Source organism: Bactrocera oleae, chromosome 2 (assembly GCF_042242935.1).
Source record: "Bactrocera oleae isolate idBacOlea1 chromosome 2, idBacOlea1, whole genome shotgun sequence".
NCBI lineage: Eukaryota > Metazoa > Arthropoda > Insecta > Diptera > Tephritidae > Bactrocera > Bactrocera oleae.
In genome coordinates this window covers 43,951,107-43,972,360 of record NC_091536.1, presented here as the reverse complement: position 1 = coordinate 43,972,360, position 21,254 = coordinate 43,951,107, and the positions used below count along the sequence as shown (strand labels likewise).

Here is a 21,254-nt window from a genome sequence, read left to right as displayed (position 1 = left end):
GGTAACTGCGAAGCAGATGAAATAGCCAGAACAGGCAATCATTATAAAAATATTTCCACGAATTCCTTTTTTAGCTCCTGCAAGAGCATGCCTATTAGTGCTGAAAATTTCAACCTTATCTACATTTTCTTCAACTATGCATTCAATGTAGCGGTGGTCCAGCCCTCCATTGAGTTAACATATTTATCAATTCTTCCGACATGAGTGTAACGTCTAATACCTCCTGCCGGTTTCTCGTTATAAATGTTGGCATATTACCTCTATTACATAACAACAGCCTTGTACCTAGTAGGTAGTTAAAGAGCAACTCACCTCTTTCGTTGATATCCGTGCTGCCTCATAGCATGTGGTGTGCATTGGAGTCGCATTCAAGAATAGTCAAGGACCTGGATATTTCACTGTCTTTTTATAGTCAATTATACATGTATTAGCCTTACCTGCGCAGTTTACCATATATAAATTATAGCTAGGGTCCTCAGTCCACAAATACTTTCCGAGAGCGGTTCTACAGATTCTTTTGATAACAACAGCAGAATCTGCATTGTGGCTCGTTTCGTCTCCATACTAGATTCCGCTGTGTAGTCTTCGAAGGCCTTGACAAATTTCTATCCCCCAGTTGGCAGATTTTGGTTTCAGGCTCTGATGAGCTACATTATATGCATACATACATAGCCGGGATCCATACCCAAGCTCTTGGTTGGAATGGGATATCCTTCGTATCTACGGCTACTAGCCTAACTCCGGGGTAAACCTCCCCTACCTTGGCTATTGCGGCGTTATATATCAGGACCGATCTCTCGTTGTCATAAGCTATCATCTTAATTTCGTTCTGGTACTGGCATGCATACACGACACACCCATTTTCATTGGGATCTGGGGATTTTTCCTTCGTTCCTTTCTTTTGTTGATTTGCCACACATTTGGACCCTAGAGTGTAGTAGAAAGTATTCTCGCTTGCGCTTGCTGCCGCTACGCAAGTATGTCTTATTACGGAGGGCGCCAGGTATCCGTTAGCTCCGTTCGAGACTGGGCTATTTAAGGGTCCCTAGGCAGGTTGATCTTCAGCACGGACCGCATGACGTTTTCATCCAGCTTTTTAGGTACCCCCAACGATAGTAACATTTCTTATCTGAATACTGTGCTGGAAGCAACGAACGCCCAGGTAGGAAATCTGACCTAAGCTAGATACCTCACTGCTACAACAGGGGCGAACTGTTGCCAGCCCGTCCCTGCTTACGTCGTGAAACTGTGGTATCTATTACCAGTCGGCACCTTCGGGGTGGGTGCAGGGGGTATTTTTGCCGACCTCACACTGCCGTAAGAGGTGTCGAAAGGATTTATCCTGCGCAAATAAGGCTATTATAGCTTCAGCTGTTTAGGAGAAATATACATTAAACCTATTAGGTTAGGGGTCACACCCACTTTTGAACCACAGATGCCTCTCTTTAATGCGATTCGTTATACCAAATAACAGTCTTGTATCTTATTGTGGAACTTAGTTTTGACTTTTTATAAGCGATTTGTGGACGTGGCAATAGCCCGAATACGCCCATCTGCAATACCTTTTTGTGGTGCCAAGAAATATGTGTCATGTGTTTAATCAAGATATTTCAATTGTTACAGCTTGCACAGACGGACGGACGGACAGACCGTTAACCGGATTTCAACACGTCTCTTTATCCTGATCTTCTAGTATATCCATAACTTTATGTCTATCTTCACTAGTTTCAGGTGTTACAAACGACCGTTAGGTAAACATTTATACTCTGTAGCAGCATGTTACAAGATAATAAATCTTAGTTTCATTAATATTCCGACCGGCAACTAATCACAAGATTAAGATTGTTGATTAGTTTGTCTCACTAATCACTTTCCAAGATTCCGGCATACAAAAATGACACTTTTTTATCTCGTCACCGAGGTGAATGGAATTTAATTCACATGAAATTTCCCTGTTTGACTCTCATTTAACGTCATCTGGTTGTTCAGAAGGAAAATTTATTAAAGATGACTTAAACACTACAAACTGTCAAAGAAAGAAAAGTGTGAACAAATGGCAACTGCCGAGTTTGGTTCGCAATCCACCTTTCATTAATTCCATCAAGTCATTACACGGCCTAGACTACAAACATTGATGTATATAAAGTAGCGGTCGGCATTTTATAGCACAATTGTACAAGCTAGCTTCACACCAGTGATAGAATTTGACATTTTTTAACTGTGCCGAATTTAGTTTAAAAAATGTCCGAAAATGTAGTTTTGAGTTTTTATTAAAAAGAATTTTTTTTCACACAATTTATTGACACAAAAAAACAGTAAAGGTATTTTTAATACGTGTATATTAATTTGATTTTATGATACATATGTATGTTAATGTGTATTACTAACTACATATGTGCATATGTTACATAAATTAACAAATAAGTCTTACAGACTTATAAACTTCCCACACATGCAAGTATCAAAGACGGGGGAAAAAAAAAAACGGGGGGGTGTTCACAAAACCTTATTTTAAACAAAACTATTATACTTTACAGCAACATGTTTCGATAGCTTAAAAATGTTGCGAATCAAATCAATTTTCATATTCGACAAAATCGTAAATGGATTACAATCAAATTGTATCTTATTAACTTATATTATTAGTTATAAACATAATTAGTTTTATTACTATATTTTCTTCCCGTCAGCGAAAATAATATTAAAATCATCTTCAAATGATATACTTATATCTGATATAAACTTAATCGAAGAGGCTAAATTTAATATATTGAGTTAATGTACAAAACGGGTTAAAGAGTACAAAACGGGTTAAAGGAGGAATGTCGGAAATCACTATTTAGAGAATATTGAGGACAGAAAAGGTCTGAACTGATTACACTAATTTTTACATTGCTCAAATATACTTAAGAACATATTTTCAAACTCACACATTGACCGACATATTCGACATAAAGTTTGTTAGAATAAAATATAACATCACTATTTGTAGTATATGGGAGTTGGGATAATTCGTCGACCAATTTCATATATTTTTGGCGTAAAACTATAGATATTCAATATTAACGTTCAGTTAAAGTCTGAAAATCAGTGTATTAAGTATATGGGGCTAAGGCAATTATTTGATCCGATTTAAACCATGGTATACAGGATTACTATTATCAGAAAAGGGTTCTCTCCGAATTGCAGTAATATATCTCACAGATTGACCGATATTTTTGATAAAAAGTTCGCAATAGGGACTGTGGTCTACATATACGGTATTTGGAGGTCTGAACAGTTTTGGTCCGATTTTGACAATTTTTGGTCATGAGATGGCTACTATAAGCGCATATTTCGTGCATAGTTTTTTCTCGAAACATTCATTGGTGCTTGATTTGTATACTTGAAAGTGAAAGAATCAGATGGAATTATTGTGTTATAAGGGAAGTAGGCTGTGTAATCTGTAGCAACATATTGCAAGAATATAAAATTAATACGTGCACAGTAGAGGTGCGCCAATTTTACATTTACCTATGTATTCAATGTGATAAAAATTGCCACTTTACTATTTGTCAACAATTTTTTTTTTCCTTTCTCGTAGCTATCTTCACTATTATTAAAAATTGTGTATGTGCTGTCATACTGTATAGTTTTTAAAATATCGTGTACTTATATATGTACATACAGTGGCTCCATCGCATAGTCGGACAAGAGTTTGTCTAATATTAATGTTCACCATACATAAAAACAAAAAAGCATAATATGTTGTTTTTCGTTTTTATTTACACTTCATAACCTATCTCACTCATCAATAAGAAAACAATAACTATCCTTTATGATAACTGTAGATTTTAGTAGAAAAACATAAATAACAATTTTCTGCACTCAACGAATAATCGGACAAACCGCACTAGCAATGCAAAAAGTGCCGTTATTTTGTAAATGCGCACTTCATACTCGCATTTTTGAGTCTTATTCAGCTAAAAATTTATTTAGTGTTAGAGAAGTTTATAATTTTTAGAATTGTTTTTAGAATGGCTTCAAAAGGAAACCAAACTTCCGTCGAAATAAGGCAACTAATAGTAAAATTAAATGGTGAAGGTAAAACCGTGCGTAAAATCGCTGAATTGGTAGGAAGAAGCAAATCCATAGTCCATGATTTGATCAAGAGGTTCCATGATAAGTTCAAATTGGCCAATAGAAGCAGAGAAGGTCAGGCAAAGATATTATATGTGCGAGAAGAGCGTTGTATACTAAAGGAAGTCACAAAAGATCCTTTCAAAACGGCAAAATAACAGAAAATTTCGAAATTACACAAATACGATTACCTTGGTGGAGTTGCAAGAAGAAAACCTTTCATTAGCCTTCAAAATAAAAACAAATTTTGTTTTTATTTATATTATCGTCTTTTATCAAAGACTACAGTTAAAAGGGCGGAAATATACACAGTTGTGCGTACTTTTCCATCATTGCTTCATGCTTCAGTTAGTGACTGACGGTTGTTCGGAGTGTAGTGTGAGAAAAAAATAAATATACTGATTGATTATTCACATTAAATTAATGGAAAACAAAACAAATTATAATATTTATAGAAATTAGAAAATATATAACATATAATAATATTTATTATTCTATAATACTTTTTTATATGATATATAAATTACAATAATTACATCTATGACTTACACTTTATATTATAATACAAACTTAAATTAAATAATATTGAATCTAACATATATCTATATATATAATATAATATATCTATTTTCTAAAGCTGAAAAATATTCCGTCATGGTCACTATATGGTGTTTCATATGTGATACATGAGGTCATTGCAGAATCCATGTTTGTCCATACCCAATCTATTGCTGTTTTCTGTTTTGTTGTGGCGACCTTAGCCAATGAAGATTGAAATCCTAACTGTTGCAATCGAGCCTCCAAATCATCAGTTGCTGTTAGGCGACATATGTTAAAGTCACCAAGGACTACTGACGGTCCATTATACTGTTCAGTTATCTGACGGATATTATTTTCCACTTGGTTTCTAAATTCCGGAAGTCTGTAGCGGGGGTTCCTGTACACAAGTGATATGGAAACTGTTGAATTGTTTACGTTTAACAGTTGGTAAACGTTTGTTGAACCGGTGTCGTTTCTTGAAAATGATCCTTCTGATAGACCTGGGCACCTATCTTGCTTGTAGTATATTATAAGGCCGTTGGCAGGGCGTCGTCGGGATGATCTTGTTTCTCCATCAAGGCGTGCAATAACACTGTAGCCTTCTATTGGGAATTCTTCTTGAGGTAAGGCCCATGTCTCGGCAAAGCACAGAATATCAGCAGAACAAATCAGCTTGTCTGATCTGATATCTTCAATATGCTTGTTTAGGCTCCTTACATTTTGATAATAAATATCTAGACGTTGTTCCGATTTTTCATTCAAAAATCTGTAGCATGTCGTCAATGCTCCTTCTGTCTTTAACCTATTAAGTTGAGTTTTAATTGGATCCTGCGGTCCAAATGGGTTCGGGGGAGAAAATGTCCCGATTATATACAATCCATTGGCACTTGTGGCTCTGCTACATCCTACATATAAAGCTGATCTGCTTACTCTACCCTCTAGATGAACAGCAACTTGTGTGTATGTTCCACCTTGACTTTTATGTATCGTGATGGCTTCAGCTGGAATGACCGGAAACTGTCTGCGTTCTATGGTTATTTGCTCATTTCTCTTGTATTGGAATGATCGGACCACGCTCATGATTGGTGTCCAATCTGCATTGCGACTGTGAGGCTGCTTGGAACGTTCAAAGCTTCCAACTCTTGATTCTGCGAATTTTATCCATAGTCGCACCACTGAACTTTCAGATCTATGTGATTCGGAATCAACCTGCATTAGTTCCCCCGTAGCACCATTGACGAGACCATCACTTATGCTTATGTTGACTGTCACCATATATTTGATCGAAGTCTTGAGCTGCAATGTATAAAGCATTCCTTGTGTTTCCGATGGCTTAAAAGACTTCACAGCTTCTAAAATGTTTGCCCTGCTGCGTACTGTTAGGGAACTTGACTTAATTGTATCCTTCGCAGTCGAAATGAACTCCTCGGTCATCGTGTTTGCCAGTTTAGTTAAATTTAAATCATTTGCTCCAGCATTTGAATAAAATAGATGGATGGCTTCGTTCGGTATCTCATTAGAGGTCTTTTCCCTGCTTTTGATTAATTGGATGTCAGCGTGTGTCATATTTCCCTCTGACATGTTATTTAAAGCGATAGCAAATGCTTGATCTTCACGCTGGCGCATTATTTCAGTGAGCTCAAAGTACCGAAATTGATCCCAAAGCGGTGTTCCTGTAATTGTACTGTAATGATCATTCCTATTCGGCGCAAATATCCATTGATCTCCTACTGGTGGCAGCTGCTTTAAGTCACCAAACACGATAATTGGTATGCCTCCAAACTAAGCGGTGCTCCTGAAAATTTGCTTTAGCCTGCAATCTAAATATGCAAACATCTTTGCTCCAACCATTGAAATTGCGTCAATTATAATAAGCCTAATATCTATGAGATTGGCATGAATTTTGTTTAATGTGTCACTATTTAGTGGCCGAAGATCGCCGGAAGACTGGTTGACGGGGAGTGAAAAAACCGAATGAAGGGTTAGGCCCCCAATTCCAAATGCTGATTTGCCAGTGGGTGCGCAGAGTAACACCTTGGCTGTTTCGGGGTTGGTTCCTGGTACACTATTAGCTCGCAATATCAACGACTGATATATAATTGTTATAAGCCGACTCTTGCCCACTCCAGCACCGCCTCCGACATATTCGAAGAAGATTTCCCTTTTACTGGCATTACATGAGCAAAGTATTCCCTCTGTTTGCTGTTAAGTGACTGCACCATTGCCAGTAAATGGTCTTCTAATATTAGAGGTGGGAGTTTAATTAATGACTGCACCATTGCCAGTAAATGGTCTTCTAATATTAGAGGTGGGAGTTTAATTAATCGAACCGCCTCTTCCTCTGTATTGTTGTGCTCTTGAAAAACATTAATGTCTCCTGTTTGCTCTGGAACGGCTAGAGCTCTAAATTCGGGATCTAAAAGTTGTGAGGCAGCTCGATCATCAGCTGTTTCTTCCGCTGTGACATGAAGGTTTTCCTAAATCCGTTCTAGTTCGTTCGATGAAAATTTGTCATATTTGAGCTTATTCAGCTCAATTTGCTCCTTGTGTGAATTGCAAATACTCTCGACGTCAATATTTAATAGGTCTGTTTCCTCATTTCTCCATGGGTGAAACATCATGGCGGTTTCTCTGAAGAAATCGGCTCTTGAACTTTCAACGCTAAAACGTTTCCAACGCAGAATAAGGGCTTGCTTCCTTTTCCTTAGAAATCCTGATCCATCCTTTAATGCCATTGGAAGTGCAGCTGTCGTGTCATCCTCGTTCTCTACATCGTTATTATCAGAAATATTTCTGCTTGTTTTGCAAAATCTGAACCCTGCTGCAAAATCTGCTAAGCATAGTTCTTCCAATTGATCGGGCCTTTGAGAGTATTGCTCCACCACACTCGGCACATATATGTCCGTAGAGTCCTCCTGTAAAGCATTCAATTCAAGTCGGGGCTTTATCATCCTTACTCGGTTGTTTGGATGTGATGTATTTATAAATATTTCCCCATTACTGGCTTCTGATAGATGCAGTCCCAAAATATTATAAGCTGCTTCTTGAGCCGATATTTCCGATCCATTTAAAAATTTGTTTCCGATGTGCTGCAGTTTTCTTTTAATGGAGAAATTCCCTGCATTTATTTCCTCCATGGCTTGTCTCAATAATGTTGATACTCCTCTATGGGATTTATTTATATAATTAATTATATAGCTGCAGCAAGCGTATGCGTCCAGAATGAATTGAATATCCATATTTGCTCTATGCAATTTAAGGATATTTTTATTATAGGCATTTGGAAATTGCCTGTCTGAAAATTTTCTCTTTAGGAAAATGTGTGGCTTTTTTACAGATGAGCGAAGAGCAAGCTTGTATTCTTCGTAGTCAATGTTGATTCGCTCATCCGCCAAAAAATTTTCGAAGCAGCTCAACCGTATTATTTCTTCCTCTGGGAGATCCGTTAGAGTTAATAGTTCCTGTATTTTTTGGAATTGAGCTTTGTGTTGCTCAATACCTTCTTCATTCTCCAGAGGGAAAAGTATTTCTGTCCGTGGCATCGGCGGATATGGCATGTTGAATCGGCATACTTGTTTTCCATGTAGGTCTCTTAGGCAAGCTCGACCATGTCTGTGTTTTTGATACTGAATGAATTCCAGTAAGTCCAAATCATCCCCATCGGTTGTGATGTGTCGATCCATGAATGTTTCAACATCATTTGTGTTGGTGATTCCATCACTTTCCAATTGTGGTGCGTTACTTAGCCAGTACATGCCATGACAATGTGCTGGAATTCAATTCTGTAGTAGTAACGGACTACTAAATTCTCTCCAAATAGTCCGTTTTGAAATAATTTTAGCATTTGGCGGAATCGATTGTCGAAATACCTGGAACATGTAACTGGATCTGTCCTTATCAGTCTCGCTTTTTCAGAGCTTGATAGAGCAGTTGCTTCCTCTTCCGAAATGTCTACTTTATCCACCAGTTTCTTCAATGTGACTAACAACTCAGGCCATTTTGTTTCTGCAGCAGACATTGTGATAAAAAATGTTGGCAAACCAAACTGGCGGATTTAGGCTAAAACTTTCTTCTTTTCTGCCTCCCAATGTGCAGGTGAGGATCGAAGTCCTTTGAGTACATGATAGTCTTCATCATGCTGGATAAGGTTGCTGACAAAATTTTCATCCCTCACATTTGCAGCAGTTATATTCCTCGATCCAGACTTTTTACGCAAGCAAATGGAAATTGCATTTTTAATACGCTCCAACTCGTAGAACTTATAAATATACAGGAGCACGTCCACGCGCACACAACGCCGATCATAGCGTCGAATTTCAGAACGTGCAATTTTACTATAAGTTGTTGTAGTTGTCCTCTTTTTTCCGCAGTAAATCGTTGGATACGACAATTCCTGAGCATCGTCGTCGGTTGTAACGTCCCTAGGGCATCTACCTTGTCCTGGTGCCATTGCAACCCGATCATTGTTCATTAAAGTCTCCTGACCACCTGGATTTAAATCCTCTTCCATTTCAAGCGGTACATTTTCCTGACGGGCATTAAGAAGGTCTTTTACTTCTGCCTCATCTGCAGGATCCGCAATAAATGGTACAGTTTCCTCGTTTCCAGCATTTGCCAGCCAATCACTTGACATTTAGATATTATGCTTGAGCTCTGTACCCAGCAGATAGTTTAGTGCCTCCAATATTTTTGCTGGTCGCACTGTCTCTGTCATAAAATTTTGTTCATATTCTAATCGACGTTTCAAGTGCACTTGAATAATATGGCTGTTATCAAATCTTCGTGGAAGCATGGTGACTGTCTCTACAACTGAAATGGGGATATTCACCACTGCTCCACGAATAGCACATTGTCGTTCATATCCTAAGGAGATGATGCGCATAAATGGGATCCTCGGTGATATCAGTCTTTCTTCTAGACACGTTAAATCCTGAAGGCATTCCGGAATATCAGGAAACTCCAATCCTTCCGATAGGCAGATGTTTGGTATCTTGCCCTTCCTAACAATACGATAGCATGTGTTGCAAAAGTTGTACTTTTGGTTCGAAGACGGAAATTTTGATGACAGATAGAACACTTTTCTAGCATCTTCTGAGCGCGCAAATTTTGTTGAAGTCTGACATTTTTCTAGTTTTTTCACTTGATGAGGGAACCAAATGCCACCGCCACAGACGCATATTTCAGTGGGTCCTTTCTTTATCAGCAATGCGTACATATCAAAGATATTGGCAGCTCGACGTTGACGTTCTTGTTCTTCTAGCTGTGCATCTTATATTCCTCCTGGTTTGCCTCTCGCTTTCTAACTGACGATTTGCGATTCCGATCTATGCAATTGTACTCTTTCCAACGTTGATTCCTGCTCGTTTGTTAGTTGTTGCCTGGTTTTCTGGCGGGTCACTCTTCTTTGAGAAGAATTTAAAATTTGCTCACAACGTCTTCTTATTGGATCTTCTCGACGACTTCTCCTCAATGCTGCATCTCGTTGCCTCTCTTCTTCTCTTATTATTGCATTCTGGCGCCGTACAGAACGTTCCATTGTGTCGCGCTCCTACTCCGCTGCTCTATATTCCGGATCCAAGCGCCTGTTTGAATGACCCATTATGTTGCGCTCCTGCTCCGCTGCTCTATATTCTGGATTCAAACGTCTATTTGATTGACCTACTGTATTACGCTGCTGCTCTTCAGTTATATTCCAGATCCAAGCGCCTGATAGAATGTCCTATTGTGTCGCGCTCCTGCTCCGCTGCTCTATATTCCGGATCCAAGCGCCTGTTTGAATGACCCATTGTGTTGCGCTCCTGCTCCGCTGCTCTATATTCTGGATTCAAACGTCTATTTGAATGACCTACTGTATTACGCTGCTGCTCTGTTGCTCTGTAAAGTAGGTTCTGTCGTCTAGTGGAACGTGCAGAACTATCACGAGTTCTCTCCTCATTGCGGTTCTCCAAATTTGAGCTGCGTAATTCTTCAATATAGTCAGCGTTCCTTTGTCTATTATTTTCCAAATTTTGACTATATTGTCGTCGGCTTCGATTCAGAGCATTGCGACGTCTTTGTTCCTGCGATTGCCTAGATACTCTTGGCATTTTCAAAAATTATTAAAAAATATTATACAAATAAAAAATATACTAAAATATTAATAAATTAAGTAATAGTAATATAATTAAAAGAATGCGTATTATTTGAAAAAAGGATTTTTTCGTTGATTTTGAAAGTTATTTGCGTTGTTGAAAGTTTAAGCTGCTCGCGTAAACTGAAGTGATCCGATGCGTTGGGTCCTATTTATTGAATGTTTTAGAGCCCGACTTCAAATCTGTAAACTGTTTTGCCCTTCTTGGTATCATCAAGCAACTTTCGTAGGAATACGAATGTGTTAATTGCAGAAAGTGCATTGTAGAGGTTCTTTTTTACCTAGGTTATACTTTCTACCTAACTTGCAAACTATGTTTACTTCCTACCTACTCTTCTACCTAGGTTTTGTTTTGTACCTACCCATCAGTTAATTAGGGTTTTAAAACTGAATAATTATCTTTAGATAGTTCTCTATTATTATTAATAAATAATAATATATCTTGAATAATTAGGGATTTATTTATTTTATGGGTAATTAAATAATATTTTTGCTCCTTACTCTTATGTATATATTCTTAACATAATTTTCTACTTTACAAATTTATTTAGATCGATCAGTTTGTACGGCAACTATGCGATACAGTAGTCAGAAGAATTTCTTAGGATATTTTATTGTTACCGTGGCCAATAATCCATGCCAAATTTGATCAAGTAATTTTAGTTGAAATATTAAGGCGTTAACTACAAAAGGGGCATTATCGACGTTTTTTTACCTAGGTTATGTTTTCTACCTACGTTTCGAACTATTTATTTCCTACCTATTATTCTACCTAGATTTGGTTTGTACCTATCCATCAGTTAATTAGGGTTTTAAAACTGAATAATTATCTTTAGATAGTTCTCTATTATTATTAATAAATAATAATATATCTTGAATAATTAGGGATTTGTTTATTTTATGGTTAATTAAATAATATTTTTGCTCCTTACTCTTATGTATCTATTCTTAACACATTTTTCAACTTATTGTCCCAATTAGCTACATGTCACACCTTACTTTTGGCACAAGCAAAACAGTTTTTGGCAGATATAAGATAATTTTTATTGAAAGATCAAATTGGACAGTATAAATAATTAATTAATCTGATTTGTTTATAATATATTACTTGTAAAGTGGTTAAATCTGACAGCTGTATGCTATAGTGGTCCGATCTTAACAATTCGTTCGAAGATTGAAGTCACATCTTAAGCAATACTCCATACTAAAAACTTCCATACAAAAATGTATTTTGATCGGTCAGTTTCTATGATAACTGTTTAATATAGTGGTCTGATATGAACAATTCGTTCGAAAATTGTAGCGATATCTTGGACAATCATCATCCATGCCATATTTCGTGAAGATAACTTGTCATAAACAATTTTTTTCATATAAGAACTTTATTTAGATTGTCAGTTTGTATGGCAGCTATATGCCATTGAGAGAAATCAATGCCGGATTTCGTGAAGATATTTTATCTAATAAACAAATTTTCCATGCAAGAACTTGATTCCGATCGTTCAGTTTATATGGCAGCTATATGCTATAGTAATCCGATGTGAAAAATTTCTTTGGAGATTGCATTACTTCTTCCAGCAAAAACTTATGCCAAATATTGTGAACATATCTCGTCGAATGAAAAAGTTTTCCATGCAAGCACTTGATTCCGATCGTTCAGTTTGTATGGCAGATATATGCTATAGTGATCCGATCTGAACAATTTCTTCGGAGATTGCATTACTTCTTCTAGCAAAAACTCATGCCAAATATTGTGAATATGCCTCGTCAAATGAAAAAATTTTCCATGCAAGTACTTGATTCCGATTGTTCAGTTTGTATGGCAGATATATGCCATTGAGAGAAATCAATGCCGGATTTCGTGAAGATATTTTATCTAATAAACAAATTTTCCATGCAAGAACTTGATTCCGATCGTTCAGTTTGTACGGCAGATATATGCTGAACAATTTCTTCGGAGATTGCATTACTTCTTCTAGCAAAAACTCACGCCAAATATTGTGAACATACCTCGTCAAATGAAAAAGTTTTCCATGCAAGTACTTGATTCCGATCGTTCAGTTTGTATGGCAGATATATGCTATAGGTATCCGATCTGAACAATTTCTTCGGAGATTGCATTACTTCTTCTAGCAAAAACTCACGCCAAATATTGTGAACATACATCGTCAAATGAAAACGTTTTCCATGCAAGTACTTGATTCCGATCGTTCAGTTTGTATGGCAGATATATGCTATAGTGATCCGATCTGAACAATTTCTTCGGAGATTGCATTACTTCTTCTAGCAAAAACTCATGCCAAATATTGTGAACATACATCGTCAAATGAAAACGTTTTCCATGCAAGTACTTGATTCCGATCGTTCTGTTTGTACGGCAGATATATGCTATAGTGATCCGATCTGAACAATTTCTTCGGAGATTGCATTACTTCTTCTAGAAAAAACTCATGCCAAATATTGTGAACATGCCTCGTCAAATGAAAAAGTTTTCCATGCAAGTACTTGATTCCGATCGTTCAGTTTGTATGGCAGATATATGCTATAGTGATCCGATCTGAACAATTTCTTCGGAGATTGCATTACTTTTTCTAGCAATAACCCATGCCGAATTTCGTGAACATACCTCGTCAAATGAAAAAATTTTCCATACAAACACTTGATTCCGATTGTTCAGTTTACATGGCAGCTATATGCTATAGTGATCCGATATCGGCGGTTCCGATAAATGAGCAGCTTCTTGGGGAGAAAAAGAAGTGTTCAAAATTTCAGATCGATATCTCAAAAACTGAGGGACTAGTTCGCGTATATACAGACGGACAGACGGAGCTTAGTTTTGGCAATTTATTTATTTATTTTTGATTAATGGCGTTTTGTGGGCGTGGGGCAGTGGTCCGATTACGCCCATCTGCAACACCAACCTTTTTACAGTATCAGGAAAAATGTGTACCAAATTTCATAAAGATATCTCAATTTTTACTCAAGTTACAACTTGCACAAGCGGACAGACAGACAGAGAGTCACCCGGAATTCAACTCGTCTCTTCATCCTGATCAGTTATCTATATATAACCCTACATCTAACTCGATAAGTTTAAGGTGATCCAAACAACCGTTAGATAATCAAAACTATTATACTCTGTAGCAACATGTTGCGAGAGTATAAAACTCGGAACAAATTTATGAAGAGAAATTTTGAAGTTTATCCAGATATCTTGATAATGAAAATTGTTTGCAGGAAATTTTGATTTATTTTGATGCTATACCGCTGCTATACCAATCTCTCTAGGGTGGAAAGGAGAATAAGTAGCAAGTTGCATCTAGATATCTCAATTTGTACTCAAAAAGTTACAAATATAAAAACAAACAAACAAACATACAGGTGAAGCTAATAAAAACGTTATAAAAAAGACAACTTTTATAACAAAACACGGCATTACAATGTTTTCTTTTAATAAATATTAAGCCATGTGAATTTTTGGATGTCAAACAACAGGTGTTGCATAAATCTCCAATGATTAAATGTAATCTAATAACATAAAATTTTTGGTCTGAACATAATATAAGAGTCCCTTCAGTTTTTAAGTCTGCAACAGATACCTTTTTTGAGTACTCTTTTCGCAACTAAATAACAAGAACAGAATCCGGCCAAGATGGTATCATTATTAAATATCACTCGTATCAAAGCCGGGGAAAATCCTTCAGGTGTTGGCATAACTTTATTTTAACAATGTTGCGAAAAAATTTAACATTCGTTGTTCGACGAAATCGTGAATGGACTACAATCTTATTTGGTTCTTATTAACGTAATTAATTCAAAACTATATTTTACTTCCCATCAGCTAAGATTAAATTAAAATCATAATCAAGTGAGATATATGTGAATAAACTCAAGCGAATACGCTAAATTTAATAGTTACATACCTAAAAAAATACGTATTTTCGATAAAAACTCAGTTAAACTTAAGGGCACTTTTTGTTCAAAGTTTTATTTCCATATTTATTTGGCGTGATTGTAGCCCGATTTCGTCTACAAGTATGTCAAATATAACACATAAATGTCAAAATAAGGTTAGCTACAAAATTTGGTTAAAATAGGTTAAGAATTTCACCTAAAGATGGCTGGTACCATGTCTATTTGTCGAATTTGTATACCGGTTCCTACGAAGTCTTTCTCTACCTATTATTTGTGAGCTTGAATGCTTCTGCCGTATTTATTTAGTAAGTTGTCGAACTTTAATTAGATTTCAGGATAAACGATATATGGGGAGTAGGCGGGGTTATAATCTGATTTCATCGATTTTTATACTATCAAAGAAGGTAACTAGAAGATTTGCCCTGATCAAATTTAGTTGACTTAGTGGTTTGGGAGATATGTACATTGAACCCATTAGAGGGCGGAACCACGGCTAATTTTTCGCACTGTAGATGTCCCTCCCCAATACGATTGGTTATACCAAATAACAGTCTAGTGTCTCATTGTGGAGCTTAGTTATGGTTATTAAAGGTTTTCGATTATTAGCATTTTGTAGGCGTGGCAATTGGATCACCCCTTATATTGAGATGATGTGCACAACGTCAACCAGAGGACCAGAACTCATTATATTAGGGGTATGAGGTTTGTACCAGGGGCTTAACCCATTCCATTAATATGAAGTGCTTAACAACATAATTCTCAAGAAAGCTTGTCCACTTAATTTCACTAAAATATCACACATTTTGATCAACACAAACGCTTTAAGATCAGCTGGAAAGTCGTAAATCACTATATAGGGTATATTGGGGGCAGAAAAGGTCTGGGTTGATTGCACAAACTTTTGACACCACTCAGGTATACTCGAGATCATATTTTCAAGCAATTTAATAAATATAAAACTGACCGACATGTTCGGCATAAGGTTTGTTAGAATAACGAAAATCATTATATGCATATAATATAATTTAACATATTTTCGGCATTAAACTATGTATATACTTTTATGTTATATAATATGTTCAAATAATTTTGCTAAGATATTTTACATATTGACCGATAAACACGATGCAAAGCCAACTGCAAATTTGAAAATTGTATATTAGGTATATGGAAGATAGAAGTAGTAGTATGATGTATCTTTGGTATCACTTCATATTGTTAACAAAAAACTGCGTTTCTGAGTTTATTTAAGGTACCTTCCATACCGTCATCAATATATAAGGAGTAAAGTAAACCGGAGGTTTGAAAATCCTGATAATAGTTATATAAGGTCTAAGGCAAGTTTTAACTCGATTTTATTCATTTTAGGCACAAGGATGCCCCGTTCTGAGAGATATGAGTTTTAACCTAAATGTGGTCGGTGCCACATACCCAACGTCCAAATTTAACACCGGCTTCTACAAATTTTTTTCAAACTGCAGATTCAAACCTAATTCAATTTGTTATATCAAAAAAACGTCTTGTATCTTGTTGTATAAATTTAGTTATATAAATTTATTGGCTTTTGAGCAATGGCGTTTTGTGGGAGTGCCAATGGACCGATTTACAATACCAATGGTACAAATAAACATGTGTACAAAGATTTATCAAGATATCTTAATTTTTATTCAAATTAGAGCTTGCACCGACGGACAGACAGACAGTCACCCGGATTTCAACTCGTCTCTTTATCCTCATCATTTATATATACATAATTCTATACCTAACTCGATTAGTTTTAGGTGATACGCACAACAGTTAGGTGAACAAAACTATTATATTCTGTAGCAGCATGTTGCAAGAGTATAAGAATGTTGCGAAAGAATTCAACATTGGTTATTCGACAAAATCGTGAACGGATACAGTCAATTTGGTTTGTTATTAACTTATATTAAAGGTGATGGACTCACTTAGTTTTATTTATGTATTTAATCGCATCAATTGCATCATTGATGCAACGTTGAATCTCTCATTCAAAGCACGCATGGTTGTGGGCTTGTTGCAATAGACCTGTGATTTTAAATAACCCATGAAAAAAAATTTAATGGTGTTATATCATACGATCTAGTGGCCAATTCTGATCACCAAAACGACAGAGTATACTATCTGAAAATGTCTCATGCAGTAATTGAAGTGTTACACGGACTGTATGACATGTGGCACCGTCTGGTTGAAACCACATTTTGGCCACATCAATATCATCAAATTTCGGCAAAAAGAATTATGTCACGTTATCGAGTACCAGTAACAGTCACCTCATTTAAAAAAAATTATGCTCCAATTATACTTTCAGCACAAAATCCACACCGTCAAGCTTTAATTTTTTTGAAATATTGTTAAATAATGAAGACACATTGTTCTATCGTGCAACGTTCCATTTTTACTAAGCCAAAATTGTCAGCTGTCGATTTGTTTTTTATACTCTTGCAACATGTTGCTTCAGAGTATACCATAATAGTTTTGTTCACCTAACGGTTGTTTGTAACACCTAAGAGTAATGGAGATAGATATAAAGTTGTATATTATATATGGTGATCAGGATGACGAGACGAGTTGAAATCCGGTTGACTGTTTGTTCGTTCATACATCCGTGGAAGCTGGAACTTCAGTAAAAATTAAGATATCTGAATGAAACTTGGTATACATGTCCTTTGGCACCACAATAGGTTCGGTATTGTACAACGCCATTAAACGAAACCTTATAAATTGCCATAACTAAACCTCAAATTAGATACAAAACTGAAATTTTAAAACGGATCGCATTACGAAGGTTTAATGTATATATTTTCCAAACCAATTAAGTTGTATCAGTTAAACTTGCACAGGGCATATCCTTTCGACACTTCTTACGACAGTGTGAAATTAGGTGAAATCGGATGAAAACCGGGCGGGGTGCCACTTCCTATATAATAGATTTGTTAAATACTGCTACCAGATTACCGATAAATAACTATATATGTATATACATATAATTATAACTATAATTAAAATTCGGAGCGAATCCTTTCCTGATAATAGTATCCTTATATGTAAGTCAAAAATGGGATGAATCGAGTCATTATTTTCCTTAGCCCCCATATACCTAATAGAAAAAATTTTATAACTTCCAGCTGACTTAATACCGTTATATTTCAATAACGGGGGAACTTTGTGCCTAAAATCGGAAAATTTGCTCTATCCCACATATAACTAATTTTGGGAATTTCAAACATCCGATTGACTTTACTCCTTTTATATTGGTGTTGGTATGGAAGGTACTTTAATAAAACTCAGAGAGCATATTTTTTGGTTAATAATAAGTAGAAATGCCAAAAATAGCTAAAATCTGGTCAATACTACCCTAACTCCTTTGTACCTACTTGTAATATAAGATTTAAAAACTTACGATTGGCTTTATACCGTATATATAGGTCAATATGTAAGATATATTTACAAAATTAACTGAGGGTATAAGATTGGATATACTGTACTTTAATGGCGAAAATATATCGAATTGGTCTATGAATTACCCTAACTCCCATATGGTACATATGTAACACTTCACTTTCCAATCATTCAGAACGATTTTGTGGATTTCTTTTTTGTTTTCTGGTGTTACAGCCTTATTTGAACGAGCACTGTGTTTGCCATTATTGATGTATCTACGACCACGTTTGAAGTCAGCAAACCAACGTGTTAATGTGGTTTCTGACGGTGCGGAATCTTCATAACACTTTTCACACCATTGCTTCGCTTGAACGGTATTTTTTCCTATCAAGAAGCAGTGTAAAATTAAAACACGAAATTGTTTATCATCCATTGTTTTTAAAGTAGCGTCACTCTTAGCACAATAACTCGTAAATAAGCAGCAAACTAATGAATAGAATGTCATGGAATTATAACAGCTGTGTTTTGAAGGCTAGTACTAACTGAATGAAGTGAATTGAATAAAACTAGCGCCATCTCTGCGCGAGGCCCGGGACTTTTTAGCACATGTGTTAGATATAATGATTTTCGTAATTCTAACAAAATTTATGCTGAATATTTCAGTAAGTGTGTGAGTTCTTTACTTATAAAATTGCTTAAAAATATGTTCTCGACTATACCTGAGTAATGTCAAAGGTTAATGCAAGAAGCATTTTTATAATGCACTAGTCGAAATGTTGGTTTCCGCGGCACATTTTTCATTTAAAAAAAAGTAATATGAATTTTAATAACAAAAAAATGTGTGCCCTAAATTTCATCACAAACTGAAATACATATTACATATTATATTAAGCGCAAACCTATTCTGTTGAACCAAATTTGTAGTTACTTTTTAGCACACAGTAGTTGGCAATAAAATATGGTTCTATAAACAATTTGTAAATATAAGTAATACTGAGGAAAAATATAAAAAATTCATCCCAAGTTAGTGAATCAAATCGATAGAGCGGCAGTGTATAAGCAAGAATCACTAATCAGGCATAGTTTACCATAAATCATTTGAGTCAAAAAGTTCATATAAGGACGATTTTTAGGGGTTTTAGCGGTGCTAAATTATTGTATTAAGTATTAATTGTTTGTTCAAAGAAGACTTTGCAAATTTGTAATTGGTTGGTAGTACTTTGAGTAACAAAAATTAATTAGGTATTTAAAGACCATAGATATAATGTAGTTTACGAATATATGTGTGTAAATGTTTAGTCCAAATGTTTCAAATATATATATTTTTTAATTATTTGATTTTGCAGCCAACACGTTTAGTGTCACCAGCAAGCACTCTTCGAAAACGTCGAGGAAATAGTTTTGAAATAGCTACTTTGCTTTGTAGCATGCTAATTGGCGCAGGCTACCCTGCAATGGTAGTATCTGGGGTTGCGCGGGCAGAGACAGTTTTCAATGATCAACGTAATGTCCCATATCCACACCAAATCAAAGAGATCAAAACCGAAAAAAAGGAAAATGCAAAAGTCTGGGCGGGACAAAAATACAAACTACGTGCCATGCCGGATTTAGAAAGCCACCTAGAAGAAAATATTGTCGAAATGATGAAACAGAAAGAAGAAGACGAAAAACGATTGCGGCTAGAAGCAGAACGTTTAGAGTTAGAGGTACCATGCAAACTGCACTAATGTACTTAAAAATTTTATTTATGTGTACGTTTCCCTCGTCTTTATTTTGATTTATACATATATTCATATACTTATTGATTAGGAAATGGAATTGATTGCTGTAGATAGATATCACTTTAGACGGTCTCATGCCTGGGTCGTAATTGTTGATAACGCTCCTTGGAGTATCAAGCCAAAAAAAACATACGTGAACGACGAGGGTGACGAGGTCCTCGCGCCACCAAAAGCGCATTTTATTGAGCCTTCCACAGGCTTCATTTGTGATACCCATTGCAAGCAATACATTATTATTGATAGTGTATGGGATCACCAAAATTATTACGTGAACATGCAGAACTATCAAAGGGTCAGTGAACTACGCTGGAATTTACAAGATACCAAAGATTGGGAGCATATTCTCCCAGGAGAGCCGCCAGAAACGCGCTCGTTTACTGCCGGATCTGATGAAAACATCTCAGAAAGCGTAAGATTGATAGGGGAAGAAAAACATTTAGACACAATACGGTCATGGGTAGATAAACTGCATATTGGTCTGAGAGAATTCGAAGAAAGATTTCCACACTTACAAAAAACTATTAATTACGCTGGTGCGGTCCACGAACGATTTTCGCGATATTCTCAACACGATGGAAAATCTGAGCAATTAACTCTCTATAACGATGATGAGTATAAAGAACCAAGCATACGGTGGCAGTATTATGAAAATAGGTCAGATTTGCTCAAGCAAATAAAACTATTTTATGAAAACGGAAAAATAGAGGAAACATTTTTTAAAGGTCGACACGACAGCCTTCGGTGTAAGTTCTTTTGAAATATTCTGGTTTTGTGTTATATGAGAATTAAAATTATATGTAGTATTAAATGCTATATAAAGAATTTAATGTTTCTCTGGTTTTACTAACTTTAGGTAAATTTGAAAAAAAAAATTATGTATTTAGGTGGGCGCGTTTATTATCAGTTTTCACCTATTTTCGCAACAACACGAAATACTATAAAGAAATTTCTCGCTTGAAAAAGATTTCATACTTTGAAAAATATCTGAATTACACCTTACATACTAAACTAGCGTGATATAACAGAAAACAGAATAAGTATTTTCTGATTTCGACCATATTAAGATCCTTAAAATGTACTAAATGAGAACATTAAAAGTGCTATAAAATTATTAATATTAAAATTAAGATATAAAACTGTCTTTCGATAAGGGATCACAGGAGGGAGGGGCATTTGTTGACCGAAAACTTTTTTAAAGTGGTTTCCCCCCATAATAGGATAAATGTACATATGGATTAGGTCAAGTAAAATATTCGTTCGGTTTTTACCTAAGAGATGGCGCTAAAAACGTGTTTATTCGCGCTAAAAGTTTGTCTTTGACAGTTTTTCGATTGATTGACTCATTACGTTGTGAGCGCTCGTCA

The 21,254-nt window shown here is 35.9% G+C and overlaps 1 protein-coding gene across 2 annotated transcripts in view; it reads left to right on the top strand.

Moving 5' to 3' along the window:
- Nucleotides 1-21,254, top strand: part of lobo (lost boys) — a 375,899-nt gene that overhangs the window by 220,869 nt on the left and 133,776 nt on the right. For both annotated transcript variants that reach the window (XM_070113050.1, XM_070113049.1), the window contains exons 3-4: nucleotides 19,456-19,815; nucleotides 19,919-20,633. In XM_070113050.1, coding sequence (XP_069969151.1) covers nucleotides 19,456-19,815; nucleotides 19,919-20,633 — 1,075 coding nt within the window. The remainder of the gene's footprint in view (nucleotides 1-19,455; nucleotides 19,816-19,918; nucleotides 20,634-21,254) is intronic.